We start from the raw sequence: 24,230 nt of genomic DNA, 5'->3' as shown, positions 1-24,230 counted from the left end.
ACATTACATGCGCTGCCAAATCGGAATATGGTCACAAGGGGTGGAGCAAAGGAGATCTACCTGATTGCCTGGGGCAGTATGACCCAAAGTGAATGTGATAGAGCACTAAAGTGACGAGCAGTTTCAAAGTTTAAAGGTGAACTGCTTGAATATTACTGAGGATTCCCAGCCTGACGACAGGGAATATTCATAAGCATGTGAATCCGTGAAAGTTACCAATTCTGGAGTACAGAAGTTACAGGTAAGTAACTTGTTACTTATTGCTTTCGAATATCACTGAATTCACTTTTACTTAATACCCTTTATTGAGAGAAGAACGAGAGTCCATTGTTCCTCCCCTGCTCATTATTCACTTAGCACAGTATGTTGGTCGACTGTAACGAACCCTGATCAGAGTTCTGTTTGTCCTAATGACCGAGCATACCAGAGACTTTTGGCATTCAGTGCACCTTTATTCGCAGGTGTGTTATTGGTTCAGAGCTGCTTTTGGATTCATAGTGTGAGTGAGGGGAGGAGTCATTTATTTATTGTTAGTTGTCCTGTTTCGATGGCAGGTGCTTCCGACCTCCAGAGTAGCTTACCAGTCTCCATAAATCAGAGAGGAAGTGTTGTGTAACTCAAAGGTACAATTGTCAAGCTGCATGCTCCTATCTAGTCATAAAAGGGCACTTGCCACCTTGCATGAATTCCAATTCCTCACATGCATGCAACATACCCGGTCTCACTTCTCCAGTGTAAATTATCAGTCGCCAACTTCCAGTGCCAAGTGCACATTTTGATGTCTGTAACAGGTCCCTTAGTCCTGAAAGTATGTGCCTGATGTAGAACTGTGAAAAAACAACTGTCTGTAGTTCCGTGTCAGAGTCCCTGTTGTGTGCTACAATGGCATACTGACTAAAATCGTTCATTAATCCTCTGCTGTTCTACAGATCTACCTGGGACTGCGTTGATTTGATCAATTGTGTGATTTTATATATTATTTCATGTCATTAATGACTGTGCCTCCTCAGGTTGGAACTCTCTTCTACCAAATGGCCTTATTTTTAACACTATGCAGCGGTCTGAATAGAAGAGTGTAAAATTACTCATCTAGTGAGAGCATATTTTTCATCAGCCACTATACCTGGTTGCTTACTCAAGGACCTAAAATATGATTAGAGGGTGCAGTTCTCACTGAGAGGTTGCAATAAGGGCAATTGCACTTTTTTTCTTTTTGCTGAAAATATGGAAAGCCAACTCTGCCAAAGTATCACTGTGTATATGGCTTGCAGAGTAGTGTAAGGATACATTGCAATTTATAAATATGTTTGCTTCCTTGTGTGCGTGCATCCAAGCTTGTTCATCCACCGTTTGTCCCGTGTTCTTTTTTTTTTAACCATTTTTATTTTTCAATGGAGACATAATCAATTACAACATTTGATCGTTACACCTTGTTGTTAGAAAGCATAGGCCAACTTTCAATTCAGGGTTAACGTCACCCGTTGCTGTGTAGATTGTCTCCAATTTCTTCATCTGTAATTCATCAACCCTCCCTCCTCCCCACTGTCCCTTTACAACTTTTGTAACAGCTTTGAAGAGGTCAAATTATTTTTTCTTTCAACAAATGTGTAAGAGTATAACTTTTGATATTATGAGTCCACATTATAATTTCATTGTCTGTTACTATACAATAGGTATCTCCCAGTTTTATCGTTCATTCTTAATTTCCTTCTGACTCTCGATCTCTTTTTCTGTTCTGATGTTAAGTGATCGATATATTTCTGAGATTTTGTGGTTTATAGAAGTGGGCTTCCCTGTCTCCAACAAAGTCTCTGAAGGGGGACCATATGGATAGGTATCTCTGATATGTTTGTTCTTATGGCAGTTACCTTCTCCATTGCCATTGCTCCCCATAGTTTCATCCACCACCATGGTGTCGTCGGTCCTTCTAGTGTTTTCCACCTTTGCGCTAATGTTATTTGTGCTGTTGATAGCAGGTTTGTTGTTAGCGTGGATATATGCCCCGATGCTGCATATATTCCTTTTGCCTCTACTCCCAGCAGGACCACCTTAGGTGATAGTGGTAAGTCTCTGCCAGAAATGTCTTTGATGTGTCTCAGTATCTCCTTCCAGTAGGTAATTGTTTTGGGGCATGTCCACCACATGTGGAATAGATCTCCTCTCCCTCCAGATTGTCTCCAACAGTTTGGGGGATATTCTGGATTAATTTTGTGTAGTCTGTGGGGGGACATGTACCATCTGTAGCATAATTTATATGCAGCTTCTTTAATTGCTGTACATTTGGAGGATCTGTGAGCTCTTGTCCATATTTGGTCCCACTCTCTTTCCGTTATTGGTTCTCCTATATCTTTTTCCCAATTCTCTTTATATTTTAGGTTGTCCGTTGGTTGTGCTCCATCGAGCAGTCTGTAGATTCTAGATATCCCCTTCTTTGGTTCACCTTCTTGCATTGCTAGTTCCAAGCATGTTAGGGTTCTCGTTCCCGCTCTTTTCACTGAGGGATGAGAGATCCAGTGTCGTACTTGCGTGTATCTGAACCTTTCATTTTCCCCTAGATCGAATTTCTTTTTGCATTCTAGGAATGGGATTGGGTCAGTGTTTTGGTACATGTCCTGCAGGGTCAAATTATCCGCGTCTTTCCAGCCTTTCCAGAAACTCTTCTTCCGGCCTGGGGTGAAGTCTGTTATGTGCTATTGGAGATAGTGGACCCAGTCCTCGTTTGATCTTTTTCATTTGCATGGCTTTGTCCCAGCTATACAGGGCTGTTTTAGTAGCTCCTAGTAATTTTCCTTCTGCTTCGCTGGCCTTGGGGCTCCGTGCTAGGAGGGCTTTTATCGGGATCTGTGTGGGTGCTTGTTCTATGGCTCTCCATCCTTTGGTGTCGTCTGGGTTAGCCCACTGAAGAAAGGGGGCCAAGTGCGCTGTCATAATGTATCTGCCTAGGTCCGGGACCCCCAGGCCTCCCAGGGGCGGGGGACGAGTCAGTATGTGTCTCTGTATTCTGGGTCTCTTTTTCGCCCATATGAATTTAAATACTGCGTTTTGAAGTTCTTTTATTATCTGTGATGGGATCGTTGTGGGTATTGAGCTCATCACGTATAGAAGGCGGGGGAGAAGGGTCATCTTTACTGCTGCTATTCTGGCGAACCACGATAATTCCTGATTATCCCATCTCAGCAGGTCCGCTTTTAGTTGTTTCCAGAGAGAGGGGATGTTTGATTTATAGAAGTCCTCGAATTTCTTGGCCAGGTGAACTCCCAAGTATTCTAGTGTGTTTTCCTCCCATCTCAGGGGGAATCTTTGCTTCATGCAATTTATTGTAGTTGTGTCTTCAGTTATGTTTAGTGCCTTTGATTTATTGTAGTTGATTGAGAATCCAGATATGGTGGCAAATTCTTCCAGTGTCTCCACGGCTTTCGGTAGTGTAATCGTAGTATCTCCCATATATAGCATCACATCATCAGCATACAGTGCCATTTTCTGCGGGGTCTCCTTGATTTGCACTCCTTTTATGTCAGGGTTTCCTTTGTATCTTGCTGCTAGCGGTTCCATAGCCATTGCAAATATTAGTGGAGATAGGGGGCAGCCCTGGCGCGTACCCCTCCGTATCTCCACTTGTCTTGAGTCGCAGGCATTTATCCGAAATGATGTAGATGGGCGCTGAAAATTTGCCAGGATCATCCTGCTGAATAGTGTTCCGCATCCAAATTTTTCCAGGATCATCCGTAGGTATTCCCAGTCCAAGCTGTCGAAAGCCCGTGAGGCGTCCAGGGCAGCTATTGCAAATTTCTGGTTTGTCCGTCTCCCCCATTCGATCACATCTATGGCTCTTCTGACATTATCTTGGGTGTGTCGTCCCCTGACAAAACCTGCTTGGTCCTTGTGGATGATATCTGGAAGGATCTGCGATAGTCTATACGCTAGTATCTTTGTGTATAGCTTTGTATCCGTGTTTAGGAGCGCTATCGGGCGGTAACTTGAGCATTCAGTGGGATCTTTGTTTGGTTTCAGGGCAAGGATCGTGGAGGATCATGCCATATCTGAGGAGATCGATCGGGTGTCTCTAATTGTGTTGAATAGTTGGGTGAGGGGTCCCAGTAGTTGCGTTCGGAATATTTTGTAGGAGGCATTTCCGAATCCGTCTGGACCCGGGGTCTTGTTCCTTGGTAGTGAAGGAGATAGCCTCATTGACTTCTTGAGCTGTGAATGGCCTCCCCAGGATTTCTGCGTCCTTGTCCGAGATTTACGGTAGATTAGTAGCCAGTAGGTAGGATTTTTGGTCTGTCGCGTTTAGGTTTGTTCCCTGTAGTAGCTCTTCATGGAATCGGACCATTATTTCTCTTTTCTCTTCCTCTTTTGTGATCTTATCTCCTTTTTCATTTCTTACGGCAACTATATAGTTACGGGATTTCTGTTCGTTTAATTTGGCCGCTAGAAATGTATTTGCCTTGCTGCCGTGGACGTAGTATGATTGTTTCGTGTTCAGCTATGTCTGTGCCAACGCGTCTGCAGTGTGACTTTCTAGTTGGGCACGAACCTTCTTTAGCTCTCGCCAGGATTTCTGCGTTTGTCGGGCCTTGTGATTTTTCTCTGCGTCTTTTAGGGCTAGTTCCATCCTCCGGGTTAGTATCGCTCGTTCCCTACAGTATACTGCTGCTTGGGCCATGAATTCTCCCCGGATTACGGCCTTCCCCGCATCCCAGACTGTTTTCCAGTCAACCTCGCCATTGGCGTTCTCTTTGAAATAGTTGTTTATGGTTTCCTCCATATGTGCTCTAAGAGCTAGGTCGCGCAGGATCAGTTTGTTGAGTCTCCACGGTGCGCGTTGCTTATTTTCCCCTCTGTCTATTTCCAGGCTAACTAGTACTGGGGAGTGGTCTGTAATATATTGTGTTCCAATTTCCACCTTAGTCACTTGGGGGATTAGAGTTGCTGACACCAGGATCATGTCTATTCTGGAGTATCCTCTATGTACTCCAGAATAATGAGTGTATTCTCTTGTGTCTCCTGGGAAGAAATGCCAGGTCTCGATTACTTCTAGCTCGCTGAGGAACTTTCCCAGCGCCTGTCTGTTTCTCTGGTCGGCTGCCGTAGGGGGCAAGGTTTTGTCAAGGTTAGGGTCCATTATGCAGTTGAAGTCCCCTCCTATGGTTGTTGACCTTCACAACAGCTCCCTATTTTCAGTAGGAGATCTGTGATGTATCGGTCTTGTTTGTCGTTAGGAGCGTATATCGTCAGGATTGTGTAGGTCTTCCCTTTTATAGTTCCTTTGATTCCCAGGTATCTCCCTTCATTATCACTAATCATCTGTTTTCGGAAGTTCAGTCCCTTAGCCAGCAGTATTGTGACACCTTTTGTTTTCGAGCCGCTGGAGGCGAAGTATTTTTGTGGGAATGCCTTGTTACGCATTCTTTTTTCATCCGTTTTCAAGAGGTGGGTTTTTTGAAGGAGCACTATCTTTGCAAGCAAATTCTCGAGTCTGTTGAGAATCGCACGTCGTTTCCCGGGGGAGTTCAGCCCTTGTACATTTAGCGATACGATCAGTGTATCTGCCATTTTTGTATGTAATATGTTTGTTGCTTCTGTCTTTTGGTGTGTCTTGTTTTGGGTTAGTTTGAGGTGGCCCACCTGCTGTGGTCAGGTGTTTCCTCGGTTTCTCTTCCAGTTGCTTCTTTATTTAGTGTTTTCTTCAGCGTGTTTCGTTCGTGATATTTGAAGGGGCCTGCCAGTTTCTTTTCTCTGTTAGGTCTTCTTTTCCTCTCGGATGACCATTCCCATTGGTTATTTTGGCTGCTGGGTGCGCTATTTTGTGGGCTAGTTTTGGTTTGGCTTTGTTCTTCCTCAATTTGTAGTAATGAAAGGCCTTCTTCGCATGTACTGATCCTTCTTTGTTTCTCTTTCCAGGGGAATGCTAGTCCAAAGGGGAATGTCCATCTGTATGCGATTTGTTTGGCTTGTAGTGCTTTTGTGATCGGCTGCATAAGCTTCCTTTTATGTAGGGTGATCAACGCTAGGTCCTGGTACAGTTGGATTCGCCCTCCATTGATTGTTTGTTCGTTGTGGGTACGTGCGGCTCTCAAGATGTCTTCTTTCAGACTATAGGAGGTCATGGCAATAAGAACATTCCTAGGTCTCACTCCTGGTTCATTCCTTTTGGGGCCCACTCGGTGGATTCTGTCATTCAAATCTCTCTGGGGGGGTGGGCGTTGTTCAGGATGCTGCTGAAGCAGTGTTGCATGGTGTCCCATAGGTCTTTATCCTGGATCGTCTCTGGGAGGCCCTTGACCCGGATGTTGGATCTTCGTGAGAGATTTTCCAAATCTTTGGTTTGTATCTCTAGGTTATTTGTAGCTCTGGCGACCTTGTCTAGTAGGCTATTGTATTGCTTTGCTTCCTCTGCCATATGTGAGAGTCCATTTTCGAGTGTGTCCCCTCTGCCTCCAAGTTCGTCTATTTCTTGTTGTACCTCTTTCAGGGATGTTCAATAAGCATCCTTGAACTGTGGTAACTCGTGTCTGTCTTACTGTTGATACCATGCCTTCCTTATAGAGATTGTACCCATATAGAAGTGTTAGCAGAAAAAGCTCCATGCCAGCCAAGTTACTAATGATGAACATAATAAATGGGCTTAGATTTCTTTGAGTTGGTTTCGAGATGGATTTCTAAACTCTGACCTGGTGTGCACAAGTTTAGGAGGCCACCCTCGGTTTAGTGAAATGGGGCTACCTTCTGGACAAGCCAGACCAATCTAGGTAGCTTAGCAGGCAGTCAAGACTAAGTCTCAGGAGGGATGATAGTGATCGGAAGCCCACAATTTGCACACACAGCAACAAACCACAAATTACTCTTAGACATGTGTATATGAAAAATATCTATACATTTATGATTGGCCGTACCAAACAGACACAAGTAACTTTAGCAATGAGAAAACCGTTGTCACACAATTCCTTAAACTATGCAATATATATATATATATATATATATATATATTACTTTTCCTAATGCTATACCGTGGAAAAACACAGCCACAACCTGCAAAGAAAGGGATTGAGTTAACACACAGATGGCATTAGGCAATTCTTCGCAGTCGTTCCCTAATTTTCGAGTTCAACCCTAAGAAGAGTGGAGCCTTGTGCTCAAATGTACAGTTATGTGTAAAACTGCACGAACATGGTCTTCTTGGAAGGGCGTAGTAAGTCAGGAAGGGGCTTGAGGCGATGAAGAATTGGTTCCCACTATTCGAGGAGGCCCTGCCCTTGACGGCAAAGCAGTGTTCAAATGCCGAGAATAGCTAAGGAGCGCAGGCTAACACAGGCAAGTTTGAATACCTTTAAGGGATACTTGTGCGTAAAAGGGATCGGTTGTGCCAGGGGGCCACGAGTAAGTGATGCTAGTACTCACCGACCCATGCACAGTCTGGACCAAACTTTGCCAGTTTAGTGGAAGTCGCTTGTAGGTTCGAGTCCTGCAGTTTTGCGATGCTCCGGCTCTCAGCGGCTGCGGTGGAGAGCGATCATCCGTGATGGGAAAGTTACCTTTTCTCTGCTTCCGAAGGGGGTATGACGAACATTCCAGTGCAGCAGGCTTCAGGGCACAGGAGAGCAAAACAGCAAGAGGTCTGTGCCATGGCCATGACGTCAGGGGCACAGGCATGTAGGGGTGGCATGCACAGGAGACCTGGGTGGACACTGTCCTGGCGCCTTTGGCGCCAGGCTCATGAACAGAAGTAAACGAGAACATCCATTTAACACCAAAAAGCTTTTATTATGGACAGTGCCAGTTCAGATGCATTAACCTTGAACATTCCATCCATTAAGCAGACCCAACTGTATTCTTGGGTGTGGCTGCTAATGGATTGCCTTCACACGTGCTTACTCTCAAGGAGTGGCAGGGTGTAGCTGGTAAAACGGCCCTAATGGGCGTGCCCACGATCTCAGCTATATAAGCTGCCCCGATCCTGAAGACAGACGCTTCTTGTTATTCTGCACTTGCAAGCAGCGTAATGCTCACCGTCGCCTGAGGTCAGACTTACCTTTCAAGATCCTGCTTCCTGGACATCCTGCTTCCTGCCAGCATACTTACCAATTGGGGAAAAGCTGTTCATACCTGTACATCTCTTCGGCGAACCAAGTATTCATCTTTACACTTTACGGAACGCCAAAATCTTCATCTTGGCACCGCAGCACGACACGCTCCATCGTCCACAGCAGCGCCTGCAAGGAAAAACCGAAGACAAGGTTAGACATCGAAAAAAGTCAGTTTAAGGTTGCGCTTCGCCATACTTTGCGCTTTTCCTTAAACCATCACTTACCTGTGGTCGAACATTGCAGTAGCATCCATCTTCCATCCGGCCACGTCTCACAGCTTCATTGAGGCCGCATTTCCATCTAAGGGAAGAAAACAGAAGAGAGACATTATTGCGGGCATAAATAGGAGCAACATATAAAGACAGTAAACAGAACAAACAGCATCACAAGAGCTCAAGGAAGACTTACCAATCATAAGGAGAAGCATAGTCGCAGCTGGACTGGACTAATCCTCATCAGGGATCAGTGAAGGAACTAGATGCCATTCGACACGCCCCTGCCAGAAGTAGCAGGACGGAGAGCTTATCTTCCATTATTCACAGGTGAGCTTTATAGGCCGGCATATGCTCACAGAAACCGTACTTTGGGGTGAAGGGTTCGAGAGGTACAACAATCACAGATTGGCGCACTCACACACCGTTATTTCCACGCAGGAGCAGTATCACCACGTACCACCGCTAACAGCTTTTCTACTGAGGGAGAGGCCTGAAGGGGGTGATTCAAGTTCAGGGAGGGCTGCAACCGTGCCCCAATGCCTCTGCAGAGACCAGGTGAGCGTAACAGTCTATAGTGATCGTCACCACCGGGTAGTGATGCAGGAAATGTGGATGCATGCAGCGTTATGCACTCTCCTAATTCGCAACCTAGATGGGCTAGGCCTGTGAAATTCGGCAGGAGAATGCGCATTACCCCAAGTCTCGAGTTTGCACTTAAGAGCTGGACGGTTCGCTGGATGGCCTAGGATCAGTTCCTGAGGGGCTCGTTTGGTGGGTAAGTGGGGGGCGCCAAGAGTAGTTGTTCCCCCTACTCCAAAGGGGCGAAGCGCCTTGACAGGCCTTTTTGATCGAAGAAGAAAGCAGGGGTCCAACGGGACAGCAGAGGGCGAAGGGTGCCAAATCCTTCTAACGCGTCTCCTGCAGTTTCACAAGTCCGTTTATTCGTGCAGGAGGCCTGGCTCCTTCTGTATTACGGTGAGAACACAGGTGATCGACCTGGAATGGGTGCATATAGCCCCTGGTCTTATCCAAAATTAGTTTTGCACCAACATCGAGGACTTCCAATAGAAGATCTGCTCTCTTGCAGGCATCCCAGACGTGGACCAATCACGGTCCACAGTGGTCTCAATCATTGAGGCACTCCAGACATCCTGGCACCAGTAGTGTGGATTGGGACCAGACAGTCCCAGCCCGCTTCTTGGGCACACACACGTGACAGGCAGAAGCCTGCGAAAGAGATAGGTTTTCGCGGGAGGCTGCTTGCCCAAATAAGGGAAACCCGGGTTACTCGACCTGGTTGAAGGCAAGGGACAAAATGGCCATGGGACAGAAGAAAAGCTTTGTGGCTCGGCCTTTTTCGGACCTGGCCATAGTGTTGAGCCAAATGGGGAAAACGCGGTTTGACACAGTAAAAAGAAGTAAAACATGAAAATTAACTGCTGCCACCAGTTTGTCCCAGGCACACTCGTACAATCACCTAAAAATCCTTTGATGGTGTCTAGGGCCATAAAATAAAAAGGGAACTTAGCGCACGGTACTGGAAGGTACATTGTCAACTGTAAAAAAGTTACCAAGAAACGGCAACATAGTCAAAGACTAAGGGAATCATATTTTCCCAGTACTGACAGCCTGAAGGACGTGTCAGTTTCCCCATAACAAATGAGCAAAAGCCCAGAGGACGTCAGCTCTAGGCTGGGCTCCACTGAAAAAAGTCAGGCTAGGAAAACCAATCAAAAGCAAAAAGTTTGGGGGGTCCATGAATGGAGATAAAATTCCACATAAATGAAATCTTTCCTAACACTTGGTCACAACATTGGGATGGAAGTCATGTAGATTGGATGCTGCTGATTCGTTTGTCCACTCCTTCCTCGGAACCCTGTTTGCTATATTGGATTCTTTGTTCATTGTTTCCAGGTCTTGTTTGGAGTCTTCTAAATACCTTATCGTTGCTGCATAACCATCAAGACACTGGCAACCATTTGCTCAGATTAAGTCAAATCGTACATTAAAGTGTTCTTTCCAGACACTTACTTTCACTTTGTAATCTGTGGATTTCGTAGAATTTTTGGAATGGGTTGGGTATCACCAGGCTTGAACTCCCATTGCTGGTGACCGTACCCCTCCAATTAAATGGATAATATGTAAAGTGTTACTTCTAATGTTATTACTTGAATTGTCCATGATGAAGTTCTTTAGAATGTATAGACCCGTTCCTTTAGTTTCAAAACGTAGATTATGTCATGTGTGAATGTTGCATTTTTGCCGATCATCGAAACTGATTCTGTTTAGCTAACATGTTAGGATTGTGCTGCTAATTATAATGTCATTGTACAAGTTCTGTGGATGCACTATTGGCAGTCTTCTTGTGCACCAGCTGCCTTGAATGAAGCATTGGGTTCTGATTGGCTTTGTTTTTCTCTTTGCAGTTGGTGATGGAGTTCTGTGGGGCAGGGTCTGTCACAGACCTTGTGAAGAACACCAAGGGGAATGCACTGAAGGAAGACTGCATTGCTTACATCTGCAGGGAGATTTTGAGGGTAAGTAGCGCTGTCACGGTACACAGTCTTTTCATTGAAAAATGTGTCATTGAAAAAAAATGAAATCGAAAAAAATCATTCAATTAATTTTTTTCTTATCTAAAATATATCTATGTATATTTGGGTGGGGTAAAGGGTTACATTTGGAAAACGAGGGTTGGGAGGAACCCCCAATAAGAAATAAAAAAAAATTTGGGAATGTTTGGGGGGTTTTAAAGGGCCGAAAACAGGGGCCTGGGGGGACCCCCACCCCCGATTAAAAAAAGATTCGGTAAATTCGGTATGCACATTTTCATTGAAGTGTCATTAATCTACATTAGGTGAAAAGGTTTTCAATGAAACATTTTTCAGTGAAAAGTCAAGTAAGCCACTGACACAGGGTATGCAGCAATAACCAGCAGCAGTGATGAGAAGAAGTGCACCTGCACAGCTGAGTCAAGTCTGAAACCAAAAATTATCAAACCAGTAGAGGCAGAAGGAAGTGTATAATATTGGAGCATAACCGCTAGGACTTAAAATGGCGATAATGGTTTTTAATGAGAGAGCACATGGCGAGAGAGATCCACACTGTAGAACTGAATTGGAAACATGCAGGTGTTATGCATGTTATTGAAACAGCTGTCCAGTCATTTGGTCGAAAGACATTTGGTCGAAAGACAAATGGTCGACGGAATTTGGTCGAAAGACAAATGGTCGCATTTTTTATTTTTATATATATATATATATATTAGGTTTTCGTTTAGGGAAAAAAGGGTTTTTTAGAAAAAAAAGGGGGTTGGGGGGAACCCCCCCCCCCAAAAAAAAAGTGAAAATACAAAAAAGAAAATATTCTTCATTTGTCCTGTCGACCTTTTTTTTTCGACCAAATGACTGGTAACCATTGAAACAAAGATGTTTGGCAAGCATGTGATTCTCAGTTTAAAAGGGCAGCTAGAGAGTGAATCCTATGTGAAACCAGTGGCAAGGGACGTAAAGTCTACACTCCTCCCAACCCCCACCCCACCACCATTCCCATGACCAAAGTTATAGTCCCTAAAATATCACAGGAATAGGCTGAGTAGCCCCTGTGTACATCAGGAGAGTTGCAGTGTACTGCATAGTCTTAACAGATATAGTCACACATTGGGTAGAGTTTTTTTTATGAAAGAAATCTGTACCAATGGCAGCATAGTATTTGTAGATGAGATATTCAAGAAAAGAGCTCCCTAATATTCTATTAACTGTTAATAATGTCCAATTCAAATCCGCAAGATGAGGTAGTTTTTGGGGCAGAACAACATAGAATAGTACCACAGCACCCTTTAACACCCACAAAAAACAGGATTATAGAGAGATCTAACAAAGCTATCAAAGACAGCAGCATCTTCTGGGCTTAGTCCACAAACCTAGATTGGAAAAAGACAGTAATGGACACAGTAGTAGCCTACCAGTCCACGCCTAACTTCTCATCAGTCATGTCATCATTTAGATAAGGGGAAGGAAGCCTAACGCCAAATGTTTTGACCCCTTGGCTCTGTACATTGACCAAAGTGCTCGTGGACTATAAGGTTGTTATGGTAAGGATCAAAGCCAAACAAGCCTCAAGCAAAAGGGCTTTTGACACAAGGAAAGCAGTGAGAGAAAAAACTCCCACTGTGGGGTACTGGGTGAGAATCAAACTTCCTTCTCCATTTCGGGAAGGGGCCCTGCGATGGCTTAAGTCCATGCAGTTGGAGAAATTTTTCCACAACTAAATCCTCACCACCGATGGTAGGGTCTGGACCCTTGAAAGGTTAGACTAGTAAGAGGGACAGATAAGAGAAGGTAGGGACGGAAGAATCAGGGTGCACAAGGAACCAGACTACCTCAGGGCTACGTGCAGTAAATAATGAGGACACTTCTCAAAGGGAAAATGGAGGTGCATGCCATTCTATGTACATAATTCTGAAATCTCCAAGGGTTACAGCCCAGGGAGATTCCAGCTGTTGCTGGTGGGACTTGGAAAGCTTATCTTCGATTCACTTACACTGTTAGTTTATGGGTAATATATGCAGGATATGAGTGCGGGGAACAAGAACAGTTATTCCTTTATACTCTTCGCTTATGAACACAGGATGCGTGTGGCAGCCAAGTAAGTGGTGAGAGAGAAAGGGCAAGTAATATGGATGCAGGGTGCGAGTGAGACTTGACAAATGGTTTCAGGGGCACTGGTAGGATGAGATACTTTAACTATTGTGCTTGAGGGTTAATGTACTTAACAGATATTATGCATATACCGCAGTGTCCACCTTGTTCTTCCATAGCCTTGCTCTGGCACATGCATCAATCCATAGTGGAGGACCGTTTTAATTTGCATCCATTTAGAATTTGTTGCTGTTGGAAATGAGGGCTCTTGACGACTGACTTCCAGAAACGCATTAAAAATGCCACTTCCTACAGCAAATTCGCTTTCTACACTGAAATGGTTGCTGTGCTGATAGTTAAATATTAATCTGTAACAAAGAGGGTGCCCATGATGGACTTTGAATGCGAGTCAGTGGGTGATAAAGAATTATAGAGATGCTCGGTTTATCTGGGAAAGGGAATCAAACTGATTGTCTGTTCCTGGTGATCAATTAACCAGACAAATTAGAAGGGAATAAAATAAGGCAATACGTTAACTTCCCTGTTTACTTTCATACTTTTAGGGCTTGGCTCATCTTCATTCCCATAAGGTGATTCACAGAGACATCAAGGGACAGAATGTGCTTTTGACTGAGAACGCAGAAGTGAAACTGGGTAAGTTGAAAGCAACATATTCTAAGTAATTGCACAAAAGTCCCTATTTCAGTCCACACAGGGTACCATGTGCTTCCAAGACGTTCATTATTGTATAACGAGTAGTTTTGAGTTAGAGGATACGCTCCTAGTCTGTGAAAGGACTTTCGCTGTTAGGGAAGATGATGGTCACCTAGCAGTGACCTTTACTACATGAATCAATTTACTGTCAGGTGAGGTGTCGCTCTGGCACGGAGTACCTGTGTTTTGTTGAAGATGCTGCATTGAGAAAGCAGGCTGCTGATTGTGTGGCGCTGATTATGCAGAGCGGTAAATCAACCCAATTTATTCTGTACAAATTCAGGCAACATTGGATTGACGTTCCACGCTATGGGATGGCACTTCCCTGATTGTGTGGCGAGAGGACAGTGGAGGAACTTGCAGAGAAGGCCACTTGAAGAATCCAAGTTCCGACAGGTGACCAGAGGAATATGTGATGTTCCGGCAGGTAGAAGTGGGAAAGGCCTGGGGGTACTGGACTAACACCACTGGTGATGACCGCTCCAAAGGCCAGGAAGGCAGCGAGACCACAGAGCGACAGAGGTACTGAGTGGTAAGATAGACAAGGAGACAGGGGGACTAGAGCCCCAGGTGTGTGGAGGCAGGAATGACACTCGGACACAATTTCAAAATTATTTTTGCTAAAGACATTTATTTATAAATAAAAACGGGTTGGGAAAATGCCTTGCTGTCCCTGCACTAGAGGCGTTTCCCTACCTAAACTCAAAACTAATGATCTTTCAATGTCAGAATATCCAAACCAAAACCATCGTGTGTCCAAAGTATTCTGTCCCTCACATTCTAAGGAAATAACTCTAACAGGGAAAAGGACGCTGTCTTTGGCCTTTGGTGTTTCAGAAGTGTTCAAATAAGTTGCCAAGGATATTGCTCCTTCATTCAGAGAGTCTCCCTTCCCCTGGATTTTTCTATACATTTTCTTGAAAATAACGGTTCTTTCTTTTGATAATTTACCACTTTAACCCTTTTAGCTAATTACTGATTCCAGATAGCTAGTTTATACAAATACTGGCTATTAAGGGTCACAAAATGGTTAGGAGGGAGTTTTATGATAATTCAATTTATTCATAAATTCAGACACACATCTAAAATCTGTAGGTTCACAACAGAAAAAGCAACAATAACATACTACCAGTCTAAAAGTAGTATTTGAATTCACACTATATACCTATGTTACTAACCCTCACTCACCCAACTGTGATGTAAAAACAGTTTGAATTTCTTCTTGTAAGCCCGACAGTGCTCATATGTGTATTTTAAGGTTCTTTTGCTTTTTCTGTTGTGAACCTACAGATTTTAAATGTGTGTCTGAATTTATGAATAAATTGAATTATCAGAAAACTCCCACCTAACCATTTTGTGACCCTTAATAGCCAGTATTTGTATAAACTAGCTTCTGCCTCCTATAGGCCTACTTCCTTTACAAGGTTGACAAAGGGTAGCTGTTGACTCTTCTTTTCCCTCTCCTTGGACATAGACAGAGCAGGCTGAAGTGGGGCATCTGCTCGCCCACGCTCAGGCCCCTGCACAAAGATTCCTGTTTATGCAAGCAGGGGCTAAAGTGCTGGAAATGAAACTTCATTACCGGCAGCAGAAGATACACGCAGAAGATACGTTTGTGTATGTATTTCTTATTTAAATTATGTGACGTGGCCCAGGCCTTCGACACTGTAGATGGATCGATCTTATGGGACAAACTAAAAGTCGGCACTGTTCGCAGTACATCAGAGCAGCCATGAAGGACCTGTATTCACACACGTCATTGTCTGTCCGTTTGGACAAAGCCAGCAACCTCTTGGAACTAATTAAAACAGCACAAGGCTTGAAGCAGGGCTGCACATTAGCTCCAGCAGTTTTTAACTGGTTCATCTCGGACATTGACAAAGCTTTCGATAACATCAGAAGCTTACCGCCAAGGATTGCGGGGTACCCTGTTAGCTGCCTTCTGTATGCGGACGACCTGGTGCTCATAGACCAGATGCAGATTGGTCTACAGAGGCTATTGAATGCACTGGATGGCTATGTGGAAGCAAACTCATTAAAGAATAACGCAAAAAATCTTGTATCCTCACCTTAGGCCGCTCTATGGGAAAAAAAGGTCAAAAGAAGACTTGGTTCCTGAATGGTGAAAAAATTCAGAAGGTAGATTCTTTGGTATGCGCTTGAGTAATAGTGGGAATGAAGCGCCCCAAGAAAACTATCTACACAGTAAAGTGAAGACTTTGGCCACTCAGGCAGGCAAGTTATTTAAGAGATATTGCAAATTCACCTTCCTGCCAATCATAGATTTTTACCGTATGAAGGTTATGCCCATATTAACATACAGGGCAGAAGCCACATTTTCACTGTCATTTGAACTATGGCCAAAATTGGAGGGTATTTTTTGGAGGTGCGTCCTGTCCCTACCGAAGTGCACACCAATTCAGGCAATCGGGTCTGAGTTGGGTCTCAGTTCAATGCTTGCCGTATACACATGGAAAACGCTATCATTATATCGTAAGTGCCTTATGTTTACTGAGGCAGAAAGCTTTTTCATATTGAAGAAGTCCCTTACTGAAGACTCAGAACCCTCCCTGAAAGAATGGAGGAAGAGCTGTAGTACTATTCTGAAGGGCAAGAACTTGGAGAAGGATCTAGTGGAGAATCCCACGTGAGTGAAGCAAAGATTATTTGAATTGGACTGGATTACCACTCGGGAGAAGAAAAATAAACTTAAAATATATGGGAAAAGGATACCAGACTCCAGGGCCAGAGGCAAGGTACCAAAATAAATTTCTAAATGTCCTTGCCCTTATTTGCGAACTCAATTTATGCGCTTCCATCTAAACCTGCTTCCAGGGAAGTGCTGGCAGTTAGGTCTCCATCAAATTTGCGGGACTTTGCTTGTAGACTATCTGGAAGCATCTTGGAGTCCCTACAGCACTTAACTTTAACATGCCCAGCGCTGAAAGATATTTGAACACAATTGATGGGACAATTTTTCAAAGAAGCCAAGACGCTGTTCGCAGAAGATTGGTGGGCACTACTAAACCAAGTGTGCAGGATTTCCTTAACATTGGCACAGTTGGCTTGCTTGAAAACGGTATTCCTGAAAATTGACACCACTCGAGGGATGGAGGAAATTAGTTGGACTTATGTCATCTATGACCTCATTAACCATCATCATAACCATTAAAATGCACTCAAGGGACCACTAGGGGGCGCGAACGACTATGGTCGCCTAAACTTCTGCTCCCGCTTCAACAGGGACTGACGAGATGATCTAGAGATTTACCCGCTCCATAATCCGCTAGTGAAACGGCACAACTTGAAGCCCTGAACTTGGGGACCCACCAGGGACCTTCCGATTGCCCGGCGGGGTCGAGACAAGAGCAAAAAGGCGACTTGAGCTACGGAGTGAGCCCCTGCCCCCACTGGGCTGAGAACAGGCCAGACGGATGGTGACTCGCTCCCCCAGCCCGTGGGAAGATACCACTGACACACAGATCCCTGGCCGGAGTGAAGCGTATCCCCCCCCCGGGGAGGCCCACCGCCCCGTGGGCGTCCTCCCACCTGAGCCCCAGCACAGTCTGAGCCCAGATGAAAAAGTTGGGCAGTGGAGGGTGCCGGGGCACAGAGGCCTAAAAGCGCTCGGAGCCGCAACCTCAACCGCCGTGGTCCAAATGCACGGACCCAGCAACTAGAAGCCACAGGCCGCCAATGAAGGGGCCATGCCACCAAATGGCTACTGCCAGATGCCAGGAGGCCCCGGAATCGGAGAGTACCCAAAACAACAGAGGCCATAGCAACGTTGGGCCACGTCGTGGGCACCGAAAAGGCACAGCACCGAAACTGGTAGCACTAAAGCGGAAGACGCCTGCTGCTCCGAACTGGGAGTCTGGCAAAATCCCAAACAGAGCTCACCCTCGCCAGGAGAGAAAAGACACTTGCCTCCTGAAGGGAACCGGCGATCCCGGCGAGCCCGGAGCGCGCTGACAACCTGTGTGCTGCACCAGAAACGAGTCACAAGGTACCCACTAAGAGATGTCCAGGACCGCACCAGAGTCTCCCTGAAGGAAAGAGACAAGCCGCAGTGGGACCCCATTCAGCCTTCAGCAGACCTGTAACGAGGCACCTATAGCCGCGGGCCAGGAGCAGTGCACTGGGAGCAATCGAGACACGGCCCTGCTCGAAGCTGCGACCGCACTCGCGGACGGGCCGGAGGTGGGTGCAACGGCGACGGAGAGTAATTCCCCTCCCCTATGTGCAGCTGGAAGGGTGGGAAAGACTGTCTCAGCTGAGGCCTCCCGCCAACTGCATAACCTAGTTGCCTGGGACCCTCCCACCTCACTTCCCTCCTGGGGGTAGGGGGCAATGAGGAAAACGAAAAGGGGAGAGATGTATGGTACAAAGACAGGTTGAAAAACCTGTGGGGCCTGCCCCTGGAAAAAGGGAGGCCCCTGCCACCAGTAGAGGCAAATTGCCTGGAGGTGTGAGCTGTGAGGAAGTGCTGTATATGTGTGCAGGCCCCCCAAAGGGCCCTCAAGAAAACCGCTGACCACAGGAGCTGACGGAAGGGTAGTGAGGAACCCCAATAATATCCACGCTCACATCAGATTAAATAAGTGGTGGTTGCTTCCTTTAAATCCCCAAAAGTGATACGCCATGAGAGTCTCAGCGTGCCCGCCTCCCTGAGCACAGAAAATAGGCCCCTAACCCTGGAACACACAATTGATGAGATAGGGGTTGAGCCCCATAATACCAATGTGAGGCCTCCAAGAAAGGGAACAACTATGACCTTGCCACAGTTTGGGAGTAGTCTAGACAGGCTACAACAGTTCAGAAGGTCTGAGATTCCGGGACTACAAGTCGCCAAAATGGCTACGGCGGCCACAAAAGAAGACATTGCGGGAATCATGAAAGAAATTTGAGCGCTACGATCAAACATACAAACATCAATTACCGAAATAAGAGGGAAATGGACCGCATTGAAGAGAAAGTAGAGAATCTAGAACATAAACAAATCCACGCAGACCTAGTAGAAATGAAGCTCAACGCTAGGATGTCCGATATAGAACTGAGAGAAGAAGAGCTCACTCTCAAGCTTGATGACATGGAGAATAGGGAGACGAGATCTAACCCATGAATCCTGGGCCTAGAGGAAAAAGATGGTGAAACGCTGGCCCACGTCGAAAGAATGGTTCAAGAAATAGTGAATCAGTTATTATGGCGGACGGTGATAAAAAAGTGAACATTGAAAGAGCTCATAGAGGAGGACATGCTTTCAGAGGAGGCCCACGCTCAATAGTGGTTAAGTTCCTTAGCTACAAGGAAAAGTCTGATATACTTTGCAAAGCAGACCCAAAATATCCAATTTTAGGGATCCAACATAAAGATATTCCAAGACCTCAAATGTCACACTGGGAAGAAGAGTGTGTAGACCCCTGACGTCCTGGCTAACAGAAAATGCCATACGCTACAGGTGGGGGCTACCCTTTCGATCTGACTTTCGAGCACAAAAGCGAGGACTACAGAGTGATAACCCCAGAAGAATCCAAGCAGGTGCTAGAACAGTTAACCAAACTAAATGGTGACGGGGCCCCGCGGGCCCCACGAAATCACAGATGTCGGAAGTGCAAACCATGGAAGAGCCTCCACGATGGCGAAAGAAATCCAAAGGAAGGAGAAAGTATGTTAAACTAAATCCAGAGTCCCCAACCAAACCACCATGATATGGTAATGCGTTCCTGGAGGCACCGCACACCCACAAAAAGCATTGCGTATCATATGGAACAGGTTTTACACAGGGAGTCCCCCCGAGAAGGGCGAGTCCAAAACCTAGTGGCCCTCATAACCCAAGAGGGCCTCTCTACCCCAAGAACCTAGACCAAAAGAATGGCCGCGGTTCAGTTAGTGGATTTATTTCTTGTTAACAGTTGAAGGGGACACACAACGGGTCCAGGCATACAGGAGTCCAGACACACACAATAGGGATAACAACATATGGTTGATCCGGGAGGGAATACTGTTGGAGGGTGGGATCACACGCCCACATGACTGCACCAGATAAAATAGGGCAACTAAAGGAGATGCTGTGGGTGGGTACACTCAATGTTAAGGGGCTTAACTGCCCCACTAAGAGATCAATAGTCGCACAGGAATTCGATAAGGCAGGTCTGGACCTGCTATTCATTCAAGAGACCAAACTCAAAGCTGGAGAAGAAAAACCCCTTAGAGGTAAGAGTTGGTCAAACATACTGGGCCTCTGCAGATCACAAGAAAGTGAGTTTGGGTCTAATACTGCACAAGAGATTTAAGTTAGTAAACCCAGAGGTACATTTGTTAATGGGAGGTAGACACTTGTTAGTACGAGGTGAATGGGAGCACATGCTTGTTACCATTGCTGGGGTGTACGCGCCAAATCAAGGTCAGGGAGAGTTCAATGAGATGGCCCTCTCCACAATAACAAGCACCAGTCGGGCCCAGTACTAATAGGGTGTGACTTCAACACATGGGCGGACCCTCAGATAGGCAAGCAACACGGGTCCAAACCAGGGGCATCCCTAGAGAACAATGCAGTAGATTCCAGAGCTGCCTTGCTGAAAACGATCTTGTGGATGTTTGGGGACAGTTAACCCCACCAAGAAGCGATTTACGTTTCGATCTGCTGTCACGGGACATTCACCAGAATTGATTATTTACTTGTCAACAGGGAATCCGCCCAGGGAATTAGAAGCAGTGATATTTTCCCCATAGGTTGGTCGGACCACGATATGGTCACGACAACAATAGAAATGCAAGGGCTTAACAGGCGCAGCAACCAGTGGCGATGTAATGAATTCCTATTGAAGGGCAAGCTCTACTACCAGGAGCTAAATGAGGCAATACACGAATACTTTCGGAATAATGATAACGGAGAGGTGGGGGCCATAATGGTATGGGAAGCAGGAAAAGCTGTCTGAAGGGGGTATTTGATGAGGCAAGGGGCCTTAAAGAGAGAAAGGATGCTGCAGGAGGAGAAACTGGGAAAGGAGATTGCAAACCTTGAGGACAGGTTTCACGCCCAAAGCTCCTATAAAGGGGATCATCTAGAGTTGCTTAAGCGGGAAAGGGATGAACTAAAAGCACTGGGAAAGGGGGATGGTCTGAGAAAATTAACGCTTTTAAAACAGAAATGTTATGAAAAGGGGGTAGGGCCGACAAAATGCTAGCTAACAGATTGAAGACCCAAAGAGCAGAAAGATGGGTTGAGAAGATCAAAATGGGTAAAGGGGAATGTGCTCGCTCACCGAAAGACATAGCCCATCAGTTTGCCAAGTACTATATACCTCTGGAGGAGATAGGGCAGAGAAAGAGATGAGGGATTGCATAGAGAAAGCAGGTCTCACCCACCTGACGGATACTGAGCAATCTCGCCTGGATTCTCCTATATCCCATGACGAGTTGAAAGCAGCGATAAAACGCCTCCCCCGGGAGGAGCACCAGGAGAGGATGGGTATACCATGGGATTCTATAAACATTTTGCAGAGACCTTAGCGCTGCACGTAGCTAAACTATTCAACTACATACTTGATTCTGGCCAAGCCCCATCGTTCTTCTCCATGGAGCACATAGTGGTGATTCCCAAAGCAGGAAGAAACCCCTCATCCTGTAAATCCTACTGCCCGATATCATTACTGAACACAGACGCTAAGATCTATGCAAGGGTCCTGGCCACACACTTTAACACATCATGCCCCGCTTGATCCACCCGGACCAGGTGGGCTTCATAAAAAGGAGGCAAGGGGCCGAAGCCATGAGAACGACATTAGATGTTATGGAACACTCTAAAGGGGTGAATGGAGACAATGCCATTCTCAGTCTGGATTCAGAGAAGACTTTCGATCGGATGGAGTGGAGCTTCCTCTGGGTCATTCTGAGAAATATGGGTTTTGGAGATTGCTGCATAAAGGGGATACAGGCGATTTATATGACCCCCAGGGTAAAGTGGCGGTGAACAGCGGTCTTTCAGAAATATTTAACTTAGCTAGAGGAACAAGCCAAGGGTGCCCCCTCTGTCCACTCCTCTACGCCCTGTCAATGGAACCGCTCAGCAACATAAACAGGAATGATCCAGCAATTAGAGGGATTATGATTGGCAATAAGGAACAAAAACTGGCCATGTATGGCGACGACATAATGCTTTTCCTAACAGACCCTAGCACAACCATACTGGCAGCGTTGCGAACACTAGACGAATTTGACAGGTGTGCAGGATCGAAAACAAATGTTCAAAAATCCTTGCTCTTCCCATACAAGACTCCGATTGACCCAGATGAAAGAGAAGTGGTCACCGAAGGAATTCCCATGACACATCACAACCTAAAGTACATAGGGATCAGAATCACAAAGAGCTCAGACGAGCTATATGAGGCAAATCTCCCCCCGCCCCGCCTTGCTACTCGACCTAGCAAAAGATCTGGACAGATGGAGCAAAGTCACCATGTCCTGGCTGGGCCGCCTTGATGCCATCAAAATGGTAGTACTGTCCAAAATCCTATACGTATACCAAATGCTCCCAATTTCCATCTCCAAATCACACTTTGTTCAACTGAAAGCAATGCTCCTGAAATTCCTATGGCAAGGGAAAAAACAGTGCATATCCGACAGCACCCTAATTCAGCCAAAGGAGGAAGGAGGAAGGGGGAGCAGGATTCCCAGGCCCCTACACGTATTACTGTGCAGCTCAATTTCATACCCTGGGACCACACTTGAGAGGGGACCCGCAGAAACAATCTGTAGCCATCGAGAACCACCTACTAAGACCTGTTACGCTTGGAGAATGGCTATGGGCCCCGAAAAAATCCTTCCCCACTAGTGTAACCAAATATTTTGCGCTTGGTTCTCTTCTGAAACTATGGTGGGGAGCAGGATTAATGAAAGGCCTCACGACATGGCTCTCTCCCATGAGCCATGTGTGGGATGTTCTACAAGAACCAAGCCGTTACCAGAGGTGGTAAAAAGCTGGATTGGAGCGAGTTGGGCAGCTCATAAAGCTCGACTGGTGTATATCCCTTCAAGAACTGGAAGTGGGGCTGCAAATTGGGTCACTGGGAGTGTCTATGTTCCTGCAGTTAAAAGTGGTACTGCTGACACCAAAATGGAAAGACAAACTCCAAAGAGATCTCCCGACCTTTGAGAAAATACTCAGCGAGACCCGATCAACCAAGGGCCTTACCTCCCTCATGTATAAAGCCCTGATAGGTGAACTAGGAAACAGACTGGATAAACTTAAAAACAGATGGCAAAAAGACTTGGGCAACCCTGATGTCCGACCACCTCTGGCTCAAAATGTCTATGCTGGCGCACAAAATCTCCATATCGCGGCAGTGCAAGCTACACGGAATAAAACTGGGAGTTGGAGCAACTCAAGTATATACACATTTATCTCTTGACTCTTGAAGCAAGTTGGTTCATATGTTTTTGTTACTACATGAGAATATTTGTCATAAAATAACCCAATAAAATGAATTTTGAAAAATAAATGCTCTGAGTGGAATCTGATTATATTTTTACACGTCCATGTCGCAACGGCCTGGCAATCATGGGGCGGATTGGTTGAACTAAAGAGAAACCTACATATTATCAAGCCCTATTGTAATTACAGACATAAAAGCGTGAATTGACAGGAAATGTTGTAGTGACACAATTAGTAGGAGCCTCTTTGTTTTATATAAGGAATTATTCTGTATTTACTTAATTTATTTTAAAAAAAATCTTTTTAACCCTCTTTACTTCCTTCCTTGACTATGGTAACATAGTGCTGTTAATCTGTATTTGTTTTTTCTTTTCTTCTTCGATATGTTTTTACATTTTGTCTGATATGTGCAGCTGAAAGGTTTCAATAGTAAACGATAAGCTAAATAAAAAATACAAATAGAAACAATTATGGATGCGTGCATGCTTGTGCTATGAGTGAGTCTATGATGAAGGGTGCTTGTGTGAATGAGAGAGTGCTTGCTTTGTGAATGTTGGGTTTGTGTGTGTGTGTATGTGTGTTTTGTGCTGGTTCGTGGAGCTGATTTTGGTGAATGCGAGTAGGAGGTTTCTACAACAAATGCATTTGTTGCACAATCCCCCTCCCCGCCAGCCAAAATTAGCTCTCCTTCTGAGGTGCTTTGGGGCTCAGAGGACAGGGATGGGTATTTATTTACTGGACTTCTATGATAGATGTATAGTAAAGAATACCTTACCTGCCCCTCTATTACCCCAGCAGCTTGCATACACACATTATCACGTTGATTGTGTGTGTTTGTTAGGTGCTGTGGAGCCCAGGGGACAAGCATGGTATTTTTTTTACTGGTCCTCTATGATGGATGTCTAGTACAACATACCGTAGCAAAACAAGAGGTTGTGGCTGGAAGGTTTAGAATTAATCTTAATTTCTGTTATTGTTCTGGGCAACACTCCAGACCATTGTTCCTCGCCTGCCAAGCCATTACAAAAGGGAAAATACCATATGCAAAATATGCTTAGTTCCACCCGCCTCGAGACCCAAGCTACTACTCACTGATGATGGCCAACAAGGCGGAATCATGTCTGAGGGTGCTTGTGGGCTG

General features: G+C 45.4%; 1 protein-coding gene across 8 annotated transcripts in view; it reads left to right on the top strand.

The window, feature by feature from the left end:
- MINK1 (misshapen like kinase 1) overlaps nt 1–24,230 on the top strand; it is a 2,066,166-nt gene that overhangs the window by 933,879 nt on the left and 1,108,057 nt on the right. For all 8 annotated transcript variants that reach the window (XM_069644001.1, XM_069644014.1, XM_069644008.1 and 5 more), the window contains exons 5-6: nt 10,729–10,839; nt 13,506–13,596. In XM_069644001.1, coding sequence (XP_069500102.1) covers nt 10,729–10,839; nt 13,506–13,596 — 202 coding nt within the window. The remainder of the gene's footprint in view (nt 1–10,728; nt 10,840–13,505; nt 13,597–24,230) is intronic.

The sequence above is a fragment of the Ambystoma mexicanum genome, chromosome 1p (genome assembly GCF_040938575.1).
Source record: "Ambystoma mexicanum isolate Mex_15411 chromosome 1p, UKY_AmexF1_1, whole genome shotgun sequence".
Lineage (NCBI taxonomy): Eukaryota > Metazoa > Chordata > Amphibia > Caudata > Ambystomatidae > Ambystoma > Ambystoma mexicanum.
This window is presented reverse-complemented; position numbering and strand designations above follow the sequence as displayed.